A 15,352-nucleotide genomic window follows, 5' to 3' on the forward strand; every position below is an offset into this window, starting at 1 on the left:
CTCAATCTGCAAGTCACAATGAACACTTTGTTTACACAGAAAACAGACAGCTTTTTTTTAAAGGTTTAGAACATTTAAAAAAATTAATTAAAACGGCCCACAGAGGGGAAATGTACATTCTGCATCTGACCCCTTGAATCGGTTCCCAAGCCAAGTCCCTATGGACTAACCCCCTGAGAGAATAGATAAGGAAATGTATAGTCTAAGAAAATACTCAAAAGTTACACACTTGTTTTAAAAAAAAAGACAAATAGGATAAACCGTTCAGAATGCATATGTGCTTTTAATCAAAGTTAATTAACTTTGCCGTTAATAATAATGTTTTTAACATGTAAAGGTCCCATGTCATGGCCATTTCTACTGATCATAATTCCATTGTTGAGGTCTAATAAAATAGATTTATATTGTGCAATTTTTCAAACTCACGTTGGTTTCTCATACAGCATCTCTGTATAGTAGGTGTATTCACTCTCTGTCCTACACAGCTTGTTGGAGCTCCTGCCCCCCCCCACCCTCCCTATGAGCCCAGTGGCCTTCTGCGAGACAGCGAGACGCAGAGAAACCGAAACCATCCCGAACACACACACCCGCAGCCTGGCTGGGAGTTTGTGTGTGTGCTCACACACCGACTCACAGCCTCGCCGTGTCCCGCCGTCTCAGGGAGGAGAAATCGGCGGAGCTGCAGCTGAGAAAAGATTGAGTGTGTGTGAGGAAGTCCGCAGATTGGTCCATTTGGAACAATCCACAGACTTAACGTAACGGCTCCGCGGACATAACGTAACAGCTCCACGGATTGGTCCATTTGGACCAATGGGTCCATTTGGGTATGGGCACGTCACTGTACCTAGGAAGAAAAAGAGAAATGTCCAACGAGGCGTTCTGGGGCAGCATAGACAGGTCTTCTCTGTGTTAGAGTTTTACTCTCTACAGGGTGTACTTTGAGGGTTTGTGACTCTGCAGGGACCGTTAAATGGGTATCACATATAAATATTTTCGGTATTTAATTGATTGCTCATTTCTACAATACACCCATAATCGTCTGTTATTACACCGATATAACACATTAATAAACCGTTATTGCACCCATCTTACACCATTATTACTCCCTAATTAATAATACGGTTGTAATATTGGTGTAAGATTGGTGTTATAACGGTAAAATATGTAACACTGTTATTACACCCATATAACACCAATATTACATCCAGTTGACACAAGGCCCTGTCAAATGACTGTGTTCCCCAGGAAACAAACCATTCAAGGGTTAAGAGAATTAATCCTCATGATTTTCTTAATCTCTTCTCTAACATCATCACGGTCCCTAAAAATGACATATCAGTGTCTGCTGCAGGAAACACATCCATCGGGTGTAGACAACCAGGGGGCAAAGTGCTCTAACACAAAACCAGGGGGAAAGCACACATAGGTGACCAGTTCAGTTTCATAATCTGGGGGCTGAAGGTATAAATACATTCTTGGCACTGCTAGACTAGAAGAAGCAAGCCACATAAATACTCATTATATTACTCATACATTACCTATTTATTATGATGTGGGGTTTGGACACAGGCCAAAATGTAATCCATTCCTTTTGACTGGGACATTGGGATAATCTCTTATCATACCTTCATTTACATGTCACTTGTTAGAGGCTTTTATCCAAAGCGACTTACATACATTAAGTAGAATAATGTGAGAAATCCCCACAGGAAGAATTTGGGGTGAAGTGTCTTGGGACACAACGACGAGTGGGGATTGAACCAGTGCTGCCCTGATCGAACTGAGCCACAGCCTTCCTTAGATAACAAACCTGTCTTATTAAATAATGAATTAATGAATTCATTAAAGTTGTTCTTTAAGACTAGACTCAAAACGTTTCTGTTCATGTTTGTTAATAGGTCATGTTATTGCTGTAGTGTCAATCACTTTATGGAGCCTCCTGAACTTTAAGCTAAATGTTTTTTTCATGTATTTGTCTTTCTTTAGAAATGTGTGCTGCACTGTCTGCTGTTACTTGCTATCTCATTGTTTACAGAGACACTTCTGTAAAATCTTTATCTTTGAAATACAGAAGAGCTATGAGGTAATTCACTTTGAGGTTTGCGTTGATGCCATCTCACGCCTCTCTTTAAGCCTGTTCCTACCCCCTGACTGTATTCACTGCAGCAAGTTAGCTACAGCATAAATTAACAATTATAAATGTATGAAATGTGTTTGCCAGATGAGGTTAATTATCAATGTTTTCTTCAAATAGGCTCTGATAAAGCCACTGTGCGCTACCAGCTCAACACCCAACAGCTGATGGACACAGAGAGAAGAGAAGTAACTAAGATGTAGCAGCTAAAGGCACAGATAACAGAGCTAAAAGAGGGAATAGACGGATAGACAGATTCTCTTGTTCCTAGATTGAATCTCTCAATAAAGTTAAGATAATTTGAATACAAAGATAAGGTGGAGCTGATGTTTCAAGGTGTGGCCATGCTCGCCCTCTCCTATAAATGATGTTAGTTCAGACCGACTTCACACTCTGAGCAAAGAAGAAGAAGAAGAAGCAGCTTTGGAGCATCCATCAGACATCTCTCTCCGACAGACAGGTAAAAGAAACAAGGGAGAAGACACTAGAAAATGTTTGAACTTATCCTATAACCGAGAGCTGGGTTGTTAGTCTGCTTTAGATACAAGCTGATTCTGAAAGAGAGGATATTCTAGGGAAATAAATGTCAGGTTCAGGTTCTTTATTTGTACCCGTAGGTAGATTCTGTTTGGAGAGAAAAAGACAAGGGATCCACCCTGACACTAAAAACAAACACGAACAACAGACACATCTCTAATAAAAGGACTAGTAAAAGTACAAGTATACGATGCTCAACCAAATCTCAAAATATTTTAAAAACATTTTAAGAAGGAAAACACTAGTACAAACATGGACATTCAAAATTCACAATTAAATTAATAAAGATAGGCATCTGTGTGACACTCCTATGATTTGTTAATTTGTGCAATAGCTGCTGGGATAAAACTGTTTTTATACCGCTTCGTTCTACTCCTTGGGACAAGTAACCTCCGGCCCGAAGGAAGAAGCTTAAATTCTGAGTCACATGATTAACAATGTGAGTCAGGCAGCAATATGATATTTAAAAACACAATACATCCCATTTTTAAAAAGGTACAGGCTTGCAGCATTCAAGACTTCACAACACAGTAACAATTCATTATTGCAAAACCAAAAAGGCTTTCTTCAATATATATAGATGACATTATGGACAATGTATGTAAAAAATGAGTACTTGTACTTTAAGTATATTTTGATGCCAATAATATTATATTTTTAGTTGAGTAACATTTTGAATACAGGGATTTTAATTGTAACTGAGTATTCCTGAACTGTGGTATTTCTACTTTTACTTTACATTATTGTATACCTCAATGCAACTCCATGACCTCTAATGAATAGTTCAAATCATGCTGATACCACATCTCATCCCTTTTTCTAATCTTCCTCTTTTACATTTTGAAAGATATGTTCAAATAAGGGTATGATGAGGGGTTGAGGGGTTTGGCCATGTTTTCACCGTCTTCTATATAATATGTTCATTCCCTCCAACTGATCACTGCAGAAGCATCCTCCCTTCAAACACTGAGAAGAACACTTCTACAGAGCATCTGTCAAACAACTTTATCCAGCAAAGCAGGTAAACCATGAATGATATCATGTCAGGGCACAATGGACGGTAGCTGGTGATTATATTTATCTTGTTTAATTATTAATGATCCAAGGATTTTTTAGGATTCATTATTTGTTCTGTGAAGTCAGGAAAAAGTGGAACATCTAAATGTATCAAAATGTTACTAAAGTACATTTCAAATTCAGAATCTTTCATTGAAAGTTGCGATATGGGGGCTGTTGCTACGACGAATCAAAAGCAACAAAAACATATATTAATAAAGTAACCAGTATCCAGTTTCAATATATTTATACATCACATTAAGGTCAATGTATGCAAATAATGAGTACTTTTAATTTTGGTACTTTAAGTATATTTTGATGCCAATAATATTATATTTTTAGTTGAGTAACATTTTGAATACAGGGATTTTAATTGTAACAGAGTATTCCTGAACTGTGGTATTTATACTTTTACTTAAGCACAAGATCTGAGTGCTTCTTCCACCTCTGCAGTTCAAGCTTTAAAACTCAATTGTCACGGGAGTAGCGGCACTGGGCCAAAGGACCACCAAGCGGAGACTTCATCTCAAAAGGGGGAGCACAGAAGTTGTTAAAAATATTTGTTTACATTACTGAGAGCGAAATGTAGTGTAACTCAAACAGGGTGGAAACCAGGAGACGGAGACTTACTGATGGCCACCAGCTGACAGTATACGTATGTTTGTAAAATCAGCTGATCTGAGGCCTGTTCAGAGAAGGCTGTCACAAATGTCTCAGATGATTCAGCAGAATGTCTCTCTTAAATCTTTGTCAAATAAGGGCATGTGTCACTCAAAGGTTTGGCAATAGCTCCCCGTTTCTTTATAAAAACTAATGTTTCTTCTTACTGTATTCTCTGCAGTGGCACCTTCACTCCCAGCACAGAGAAGACAACAGAAGAACTAGAGAGAATCTCACAGATATCTCATTCTCTAACAAAGAAGGTAAAAGATTTTCACTTGGCTGTATTTAGCTTTATTCTTTGCATTTAGTGATTTAGTCAGAGCCAATGTTTTCACCAAAGTGTTTATACTTTAGTTAATATACAATGTTGGCTTATGTTTTAAAGAGAGGTTCATTTAGAGACTGATTCTAACCCACAAAGCCAGTCCTAAATTCTCCAAATTGGCCATGCATTTTTAGAACTATTTTCTGCATATGTTAATTAATGCAATTTATGCCAATTGTGCAAATTATCCAACATCTGCAAATTAGCATGAAGCAGTTTTTTTGTGCTGGGGATCCGTACTTAACATTTTTAACATAAAACTAATAATTATGTCCAGGTTCACAATAAGAGTCTATGAGCTGGCAAACAGACTATAAAAAATGATAGTGTTTGTTAAACACACTAATAGAGCTGATCTGTGTGCAGATGGCTGGCCTGTACTGGATGGCAGTGATGCTGACCGTCCTCCTGTCTGCTGGAGACAGGGCGGACGGTGTGGACAGGGCGAACTCTGTGAACAGGGCGAACTCTGTGGACCTGGAAACACTTGCCTCATATGTATCTCAAATCAAGTCAATGTGAGTCGCTTTCTGAATCTTTCGCTGAAAGTCACTGTTATTACTTCTTCGAGACAAAGCAATGGGCTGTGCTATGCAGGATGTTGTTACGATGAATAGAAAGCACTTATAAAGGAAGATGGTAATATCATCATATTATGGTTCCCTGACATGAAGAGGAGTGCAAAGAATGTGTCTGGATCTGTAATTAGTGTATAAACACAGAAACTGCAAACATGCAGGTACCTCGGCTATGAAAATGTGTTTCTAATTAAAAAAATAAAACATCAAGCCGGAGGGCTGATCCAGATAATTTCCTTTTATATATAAAAAAGGTGCCAGGAGTAAGGTACGGCTTTTATCGACGTTAATACGATATGATAAGACTTCATTGTCATGTCAAGTCTGACATTTTTCTTTTTCTTGCAACTTGTTCAAGAGCCTCTAACATACTTGGCCTGGATTTAACTCTGGTGCCAAAGGAGTGCTTCTGTCTAACTGTATTCAATATGAACTTACTATAAACACACTGCAAGAGAATACTAAACAAAGCTGTTCTGGTAGTTGGTACTGTATTACATTTTAAACAATACACCCTTTCGTCTCAGTATGCCTATAGCAACTTAAAACCTGCAGAAATATAGCAACTGCTTTCAGTATTATTTTAGCTCAGTTTTACTCCAAAAAACGTAGATATTGCCAAACTCCGACCAGAATACCCCAAAGACAAAGTTAAGAAATCCATGCATGCATTCATTTATTCATTTAAGGGTGACATAATTGGAAATGAACTTAAAATCCACTTTAGAGCCTTTTGCAGGACAGAGCTTAAGAAAGTCTGCATCTCCACAGAGTGACTGGGGCCACCTAGTGGATCATCTAGGTTACTGCTTTAAACATGCATGTATCAAACAGCAGTACATTTTGTGTTATGCTGAAAGATCTATGATACATGATGGGATGTTTTTCCTTTGACAGGTACATACCCGAGGATGGGGGAATGTTCAGTGTGGCTGTAAGCATCCCAGAAGAGGAAATACATCCTGGTAACACACTAGAAACAATCTTGAAATTAAGTGATCCTGCTACAGAAGTGAAGAATAAGTACAGAGAAGACAAGGTGTACGTCGGGAAGAGGGTGGTTGCAGCCAAATTACCAACATCGTCTGATAAACACGTAGAGTTTCTTGTTCTGGAAAAGTTAAAAGACTTGTTCAAAGGAGAGAATAAAAAAGATATGTTGCTTTTCTATGTTTTTGCCTCCCCATGTCCGGGAATTTGTTTAAAGACAGATCATTCCAGAACCATCCTCAATAAGATCAATATTATACGTCAATGGCGTCGTTACGCTGTTGTGTTTTCTCAAGTATTCCAACCAAAAGATCCACCAACAATTCCTTATGAGATACGGAGAGAGGCCCTTAAGCTCCTCGGGAATCACAAGGTCAACAATGCTAAAATCGGTCTAGACCACGTGTTCCGTTGCTGGAAACCTAAAGGATGGATGGTGTGCATCAGTTGTGACAATGGTAATCAAGTTGCACACGAATGTATTTCATATGAAAACGAGCCTGGTCCCAGCCAAAACCAGCCTTCCTCTCAAGTCAAACAGCCTCAACAAGGCAAAGGGGGTTCCTCCTCACAAAGGGGAGACAGTGGAGGCTGGAAGATAAGCGGAGGAAAGCGTGGCAACAAATCAAATAAAGGGCGTTAACCTTGAGTAGAATAGACCCTTTTTGACTTAACAAGACTAAGGGCTCTTTCCATTTCTCAGTCTTCAAATAGTAGATTCCTTTCTTTGCATTATCTTGCATTTATGTAGCGCCCACAGGAGATGTGAGTGGAGGAGGCAAGGAAGAGACGTGAGGAGAGAGGAGTCAAGGCAACAGGCAGAACTAAAAGCCTCTTCATCTATGTATTGTGTTGCTATACTGCTATATTTCTGATCTCTCTAATAAATCATCTTTTCTCTCTTTGAAATGATTGTTTCATGTTTCTTGCTAAAAATAAAGACCAATTCAAACCGAATGTTTGGTTTAGGTACAATTAGGTTCCGCTCAATTCAAACTAATGCAATGTCTCCTTTGGGTGGTCTTATTTGAAGCTTCAGTATATGCACGTCTCTTGTTATTCTGATTGTTTATCTTCATGGTTTGTTGCAAGGTGCTTCGGATAAAAGCGTCAGCTAAGTTAAATGTAAAGTGCTAAATATCCAGGTGCTAAGAAAGAAGAGAAAAGAGACAATGGAGCCAGGAGGTAGAGGGGAGGGATGGAAATGAAATGAGGTATGAAAATGAATCAGCTGCAGAAGAGGAGGAGGAGGTGAGGAGAACCGAGCATGAGCTAAAATATAAACTCTATATATACACATACACTGCTATAACTCTCAAAATGTAATGTAATTTAAAAAATGCATTTACATTTAAGTAGTTCTCAATGCTTTCTATTTGAACAATTCAACTTGGATAAAAGAGTCAAATTCACTGAAACAGAATGATGCTTTTTACTTTCTTATTACTTAACGCTGAGTTAGAAAAGAACCTTTGCTAGTAGTTGTCTCGCTGTATATGAGATTGCAACTTGTTCAAGAGCCTCTAACATATTTGACCTGGGGTTTGACTCTGTATTTCATTTTAGAATTGACTGGTGCCAAAGGAGTGCTTCAGTCTAACTTTATTAAATATTAACTTCTAAACAAACTGCAAGAGAATACTAAACAAAGCTGTTCTGGTAGTTGGTACTGTATTACATTTTAAACAATACACCCTTTTGTCTCAGTATGCCTATAGCAACTTAAAACCTGCAGAAATATAGCAACTGCTTTCAGTATTTTTTTAGCTCAGTTTTACTCCAAAAAACGTAGATATTGCCAAACTCCGACCAGATTACCCCAAAGACAAAGTTAAGAAATCCATGCATTCATCGATTCGCATTCATTAATCCACTTTAGAGCCTTTTGCAGGACAAAGCTTAAGAAAGTCTGCATCTCCACAGAGTGACTGGGGCCACCTAGTGGATCATCTAGGTTACTGCTTTAAACTTGCATGTATAAAACAGCAGTACATTTTGTGTTGTACTGAAAGATCTATGATACATGATGGGATGTTTTTCCTTTGACTGTTACAGAACCAATGGCATGTTGAGTCTGGCTGTAAGCATCCCATTACTGGAGAACATAAACTCACTCCGGGAACAGGGTACAGGGTGGTTGCAGCCAATGCACAAGTTCAACACCCAGAGTCTCTTGTTGTGGGCGAGTTGATAGCCTTGTTCGACAAACAAGACAAGAAAAAACAAGCTATGTTGCTTTTCTATGTTTTTGGCTCCCCAGGGGGCATTTAGATGCTTCTTATGAGACTTGTGTTTTGTTTTGGTAAAAATGGTTTGTATCGTCAGTTAGCTGAGATTATTCCCGTTAATAGGTTCTTAAATATTAAGAGGCCCTGAGACACAGTGTCGTGAAAAAAATTAAAAAAGCCCCCGCCAAGGGGGGCTTGGGGCTTAACAGTTTTTTAACAGACACACAATAAATGAATGACTGTATCAAATGTAAATGTTGTGCTTATGTAACGGCCTAACAATTTAACAAATGATGGAGGGACGTTTGATATTTGGTTCATGTTGAAAAAGTGTTCAAAACATATACTACCCTATTTCAAAAAGCCAAATAAATGTTTTAAAAATGATATTGTTTATTGTATATCAACCTCAGTCATAGGGTTTAAGTGATTGTACTCAATACTTATGTTAAACTTTACCAAAAGATTTCTGCTTTTTCTGATTAAAGCTTTGCTAAGCATGCTCACTGTCTGTGTGTCAATCATCTGGAAACTCATAACAAAACTGTTATTTGATAAACTGAGCTATGTAAGTTGAACATGAACTAATAATACTAATGTATAGCTTATGCTCACATCTGATGGGAGGTATGCTATAACAGTGCTGAAAAAGAAGAAACAGATTTAGGGATGAACTCCAAGAGAAGGATCCTGTCAAGTATTACAGTACCTCCTGCATGTTGCCGTGCCTTCAGCCTCGATGTTCAAACTGTTTCAGAAACCACATGGCTTGTGCCATAACCCTGTACATACAGTGTTAAGACTAACTGTACACTTTCCTGTTGTCTTGTAATGGTGATCTCAGCACTGACTTTATTTAAGTGAAAAGCTTCTTGAACAGAGAAACTGTAGTTTGACACAAAGCAGATCTTAAATCAAAAAGATCATGAGATGCAGTTGGGTATAAAAAGAATAGTTACAAAAACCCATGCCATGTGACGCGTATTGTAAAGTAAGTAACAGAAAACACTTTTCTGATATTCACGGAATAAATATATTAATCGATAAAAGCTTAATATTTATAATGCCATGTTTCTGCTGTCATGTTTTGGAACGTACTGAACTTTAAGCTAAATGTTTTGTCATTTATTTTTCTTTCTTCAGAAGTGTCACCGGCACAAGCTATTGTTACTTGGTAGATCATAGTCTCTCATTTGTCAGAAAATGCAGAAGTAGACATATAAGGTAAAGATGTCTCTATGTTGACGGATCACCCTTCTCTATAGAAATGTTCCTTCCCTCTGACTGTATTCATTGCAGCAACACCCTGTCACGTTGAACCGCGCTGCGCCCCGCCAATGGAGCCCCGCCAATGGAGCCCCGCCAATGGAGCCCCACGCCCCCCCTGAAAATCAAGGTGTTTTTTGAACATGTGCTCTTTTATTAAATAAACCAAACGCTTTCATTTGAAGTTGTGAGTTTAGTATTTTTGACCCTAAGAAACACTGATGCATTAATCAATAACAATAATCCACAGCTCCTCTCTCTGCTCCAGAGGATTAGAAAATATATATATCCCCCCAACTGTGCGACGTTGGATACAAGTTATGTTGAAAACATTTTCAAATCAATCCGGACCAAGTGAGTCAATTTGATTCTAGTAGTACCAAAAGTTCAGCGTTTCTTGATTCCTTGAAACATATTTATTAATGTGTGACTGCTTGTGTTTGGGATGCACAAACCCTGTCAAACTAAGAGAAAGCTTAAGACTTTTCCTTTTATTAAAGCTTATATTTTGGGCTGGCTCAAGCTTGCCATTTACATCCTCCTGGGTCCTTCATTTTGTTGTATTTTAATGCATTTGATTTTTATTATATATATGTCCACGTTACAATTGTTGTCATTTGGAATGTCCATGTCTACTTTTATGAATGTCACGTATGTTTGATGATGTGTACACGCTGTACCCTGAGACAAATGTTAAACTTTTTATTTTGAGATGTATTTGTTCTGATTTGAATGCAGCTGTACATTTGTCACAAAAGGTATCACAAAAATCAATCAAATCTTCAAAATGAACACTGAAATCTGCTTTAATAGTAATTAATAGTGTTGCGGGATATTGAATATAGTTACATGTTTGCTTATTGTTTGTTATGGATACTTACAGTATACTGTGACTAAAGGTAATTCTGTTTGTCTGTTTTCTTTGACAGCTAGCTAATCACAAACAGCAGTTCAGTACGGCTGTAAACATCCCGGAGGACCAGGAGCAACTGGCTCAGGCTTTTGCTGATATCGATACGGACACAATGAGACAAGTGGTTTCACGTGGTGGTGTGGATGCTAATAATGCTAGCGTCAATCGTCAAAGTAAATGTTTTAATGTTAAAAGTCCATGTAGTAGCTGAAAATCAAACAATTACTTAGCTAAAACAGGGCATTGTGTTTATGGGATGGTAGTACTGCCTCACAGTAAGTGAGGGTCGCAGTTTTTATCCCACCATCTGCCACATTCATGCGTGGGGTTTTCTCTGGGTGCTCCATTTTCTTCCAATTCATTTTTAAATACAAATATTATCATGATTATTTTCTGTTATGGCTTTTCTTATGATTAATTGTCACAAATGCTGCTAGAAAATTAGTTTCCTCACACGGCTGTCTTTGTTTCTGCTACAGATCAGGGGCCGTATTCACAAAGGATCTTTGGGCTAAAAGTAGCTCCTAACTGGCGAATTTAGTCGAAACTCCTAAACATAATGGGCGTGTCAGTCTTAAATTTAGGACTCCTAATTTTATTCACTAAGAGCAATTCACAAAGTATTTTAGGCCTAAAAGTAGCACCTAAATTTAGGAGAGCTTAAAAGTCCTCCAGAGGACTCCTAACTCAGTAAGACCTATTCACAAAGAATCTGAAAATGGCTGCGAGACGAAATGTTTCGGAGACAATGGAAGACTGTGAATTGATCAAGAGATATAGGCTAAATCGTGAGGGTATCAAACTTGTTGTGGAATTAGTGCGGGATGCAATAACATCCCCGACTAACAGGAATAACCCGATTAGTCCGGAAATAAAATGTTTGGCAACACTACGATATTTAGCAACAGGGAAAATGCAACTTTGCAATGCCGACGATTTAGGAATATCGCAACCATCAGTCAGCCGTGCCATAAACCAAACCATCAACGCGCTCTCTAGACCACATATCATCCAACAGTCTATCCGGTTTCCTTTGGACAATCAACAACTACACAGGATCAAAGCCAACTTCATGGCAATGCAGGTATGCCCGGTGTGGTCGGTGCTACTGACGGGACGCACATAAAAATAATTGCGCCCTCAAAAGATGAGGACGTGTTCGTCGATAGAAAGAAAGTACATTCCATCAACACGCAGATTGTTTTCATTCATCATGATAGGGGGACTTGAACGGCTGTATGGGCTGTTATTGAAAGTGTTTAAGTGCTGGAAATATGATCATTGGATAATAGTTTGCAGGGTGCTTTTAATTGCCTCCTCGATTTAATGCAATTTACGTATTTGTATTGTTTGCTCTCTCTCTTTAACGTGCATATACAACGTCATTATCGTGGTCTGCACAAACTTGTCATCATGCGTGTATTCTGCTAACTGCACTGTCCATAACTATTTGATAGGAATACATTTCTAGCCGAGGCTATTTCCTTGTTTTAGTGGGCTTGTTTGTGGGATGTTGCGGATGAGTTTCACCGGGACCGCCTGTTCTGAACAACCAATCACCGTACTGACCGCTTCTAAACTCATGCACGAGAATCGACGTCATCCATAGCAACGGCGCGTCACTCTTAGTTCACTCTTAGTGATTTATCCTTAGTATGAGTAGGTCTCAGCGGCTTTGTGAATAACTTTTAAGAAAAAACTCCTACGTAAAATGTTTTAGCGCGAGTTAGGAGCACTCCTAGCGGTAAGATAAAATGCTTTGTGAATACGGCCCCAGGTGAGGTACCAACATTGAGTTGTAGGTCTTTTATTCAAACATCAATTACCGGTAGATCATTGTATTGCGAAGGAAGATATTCCCATTAATATAACTTTGCAAATTGTCTCTACAAACTGTAAAGTTCAAATATGAAATGAACTAATTATTTTAACTGTTAGAGCTCCACTGCTCTTCTCTTGTTTCACCTCACAGCTCAGGTGTAGAAGAGAGTAGCCTCACATGCACTTACTTCTGTATTTCTGCATCTCCATTCTCAATCTGCAAGTCAGAGTGAACACGTTCATTTGGCTTCTTTTCTTCAGACATCTCCATTTCGTCAGAAATCACCCTCCTCAATCTGCAAGTCACAATGAACACTTTGTTTACACAGAAAACAGACAGCTTTTTTTTTTAAGGTTTAGAACATTTAAAAAAATTAATTAAAACGGCCCACAGAGGGGAAATGTACATTCTGCATCTGACCCCTTGAATCGGTTCCCAAGCCAAGTCCCTATGGACTAACCCCCTGAGAGAATAGATAAGGAAATGTATAGTCTAAGAAAATACTCAAAAGTTACACACTTGTTTAAAAAAAAAGAAGACAAATAGGATAAACCGTTCAGAATGCATATGTGCTTTTAATCAAAGTTAATTAACTTTGCCGTTAATAATAATGTTTTTAACATGTAAAGGTCCCATGTCATGGCCATTTCTACTGATCATAATTCCATTGTTGAGGTCTAATAAAATAGATTTATATTGTGCAATTTTTCAAACTCACGTTGGTTTCTCATACAGCATCTCTGTATAGTATGTGTATTCACTCTCTGTCCTACACAGCTTGTTGGAGCTCCTGCCCCCCCCCACCCTCCCTATGAGCCCAGTGGCCTTCTGCGAGACAGCGAGACGCAGAGAAACCGAAACCATCCCGAACACACACACCCGCAGCCTGGCTGGGAGTTTGTGTGTGTGCTCACACACCGACTCACAGCCTCGCCGTGTCCCGCCGTCTCAGGGAGGAGAAATCGGCGGAGCTGCAGCTGAGAAAAGATTGAGTGTGTGTGAGGAAGTCCGCAGATTGGTCCATTTGGAACAATCCACAGACTTAACGTAACGGCTCCGCGGACATAACGTAACGGCTCCACGGATTGGTCCATTTGGACCAATGGGTCCATTTGGGTATGGGCACGTCACTGTACCCAGGAAGAAAAAGAGAAATGTCCAACGAGGCGTTCTGGGGCAGCATAGACAGGTCTTCTCTGTGTTAGAGTTTTACTCTCTACAGGGTGTACTTTGAGGGTTTGTGACTCTGCAGGGACCGTTAAATGGGTATCACATATAAATATTTTCGGTATTTAATTGATTGCTCATTTCTACAATACACCCATAATCGTCTGTTATTACACCGATATAACACATTAATAAACCGTTATTGCACCCATCTTACACCATTATTACTCCCTAATTAATAATACGGTTGTAATATTGGTGTAAGATTGGTGTTATAACGGTAAAATATGTAACACTGTTATTACACCCATATAACACCAATATTACATCCAGTTGACACAAGGTCCTGTCAAATGACTGTGTCCCCCAGGAAACAAACCATTCAAGGGTTAAGAGAATTAATCCTCATGATTTTCTTAATCTCTTCTCTAACATCATCACGGTCCCTAAAAATGACATATCAGTGTCTGCTGCAGGAAACACATCCATCGGGTGTAGACAACCAGGGGGCAAAGTGCTCTAACACAAAACCAGGGGGAAAGCACACATAGGTGACCAGATCAGTTTGATAATCTGGGGGCTGAAGGTATAAATACATTCTTGGCACTGCTAGACTAGAAGAAGCAAGCCACATAAATACTCATTATATTACTCATACATTACCTATTTATTATCATGTGGGGTTTGGACACAGGCCAAAATGTAATCCATTCCTTTTGACTGGGACATTGGGATAATCTCTTATCATACCTTCATTTACATGTCACTTGTTAGAGGCTTTTATCCAAAGCGACTTACATACATTAAGTAGAATAATGTGAGAAATCCCCACAGGAAGAATTTGGGGTGAAGTGTCTTGGGACACAACGACGAGTGGGGATTGAACCAGTGCTGCCCTGATCGAACTGAGCCACAGCCTTCCTTAGATAACAAACCTGTCTTATTAAATAATGAATTAATGATTAATTAAAGTTGTTCTTTAAGACTAGACTCAAAACGTTTCTGTTCATGTTTGTTAATAGGTCATGTTATTGCTGTAGTGTCAATCACTTTATGGAGCCTCCTGAACTTTAAGCTAAATGTTTTTTTCATGTATTTGTCTTTCTTTAGAAATGTGTGCTGCACTGTCTGCTGTTACTTGCTATCTCATTGTTTAAAGAGAGACTTCTGTAAAATCTTTATCTTTGAAATACAGAAGAGCTATGAGGTAATTCACTTTGAGGTTTACGTTGATGCCATCTCACGCCTCTCTTTAAGCCTGTTCCTACCCCCTGACTGTATTCACTGCAGCAAGTTAGCTACACCATAAATTAACAATTACAAATGTGTTAAATGTATGAAATGTGTTTGCCAGATGAGGTTAATTATCAAGGTTTTCTTCAAATAGGCTCTGATAAAGCCACTGTGCGCTACCAGCTCAACACCCAACAGCTGATGGACACAGAGAGTAGAGAAGTAACTAAGATGTAGCAGCTAAAGCCACAGATAACAGAGCTAAAAGAGGGAACAGACAGATAGACAGAGTCTCTTGTTCCTAGATTGAATCTCTCAATAAAGTTAAGATAATTTGAATACAAAGATAAGGTGGAGCTGATGTTTCAAGGTGTGGCCATGCTCGCCCTCTCCTATAAATGATGTTAGTTCAGACCGACTTCACACTCTGAGCAAAGAAG

General features: G+C 38.8%; 1 protein-coding gene across 1 annotated transcript; it reads left to right on the forward strand.

Moving 5' to 3' along the window:
* The first annotated feature begins 2,540 nt into the window (after nucleotides 1-2,540).
* LOC307032308 (uncharacterized protein) lies at nucleotides 2,541-7,179 on the forward strand. The gene is made up of 5 exons (XM_079670187.1): nucleotides 2,541-2,594; nucleotides 3,618-3,692; nucleotides 4,569-4,650; nucleotides 5,082-5,233; nucleotides 6,191-7,179. Exons 4-5 carry the CDS (start codon nucleotides 5,082-5,084, stop codon nucleotides 6,924-6,926), a joined length of 888 nt encoding a protein of 295 aa, XP_079526313.1. The 5' UTR covers nucleotides 2,541-2,594; nucleotides 3,618-3,692; nucleotides 4,569-4,650; the 3' UTR covers nucleotides 6,927-7,179.
* Nucleotides 7,180-15,352: the final 8,173 nt, after the last annotated feature.

This window comes from Notothenia rossii (assembly GCF_949606895.1).
Source record: "Notothenia rossii genome assembly, chromosome: 1".
In the NCBI taxonomy this organism is placed as follows: domain Eukaryota; kingdom Metazoa; phylum Chordata; class Actinopteri; order Perciformes; family Nototheniidae; genus Notothenia; species Notothenia rossii.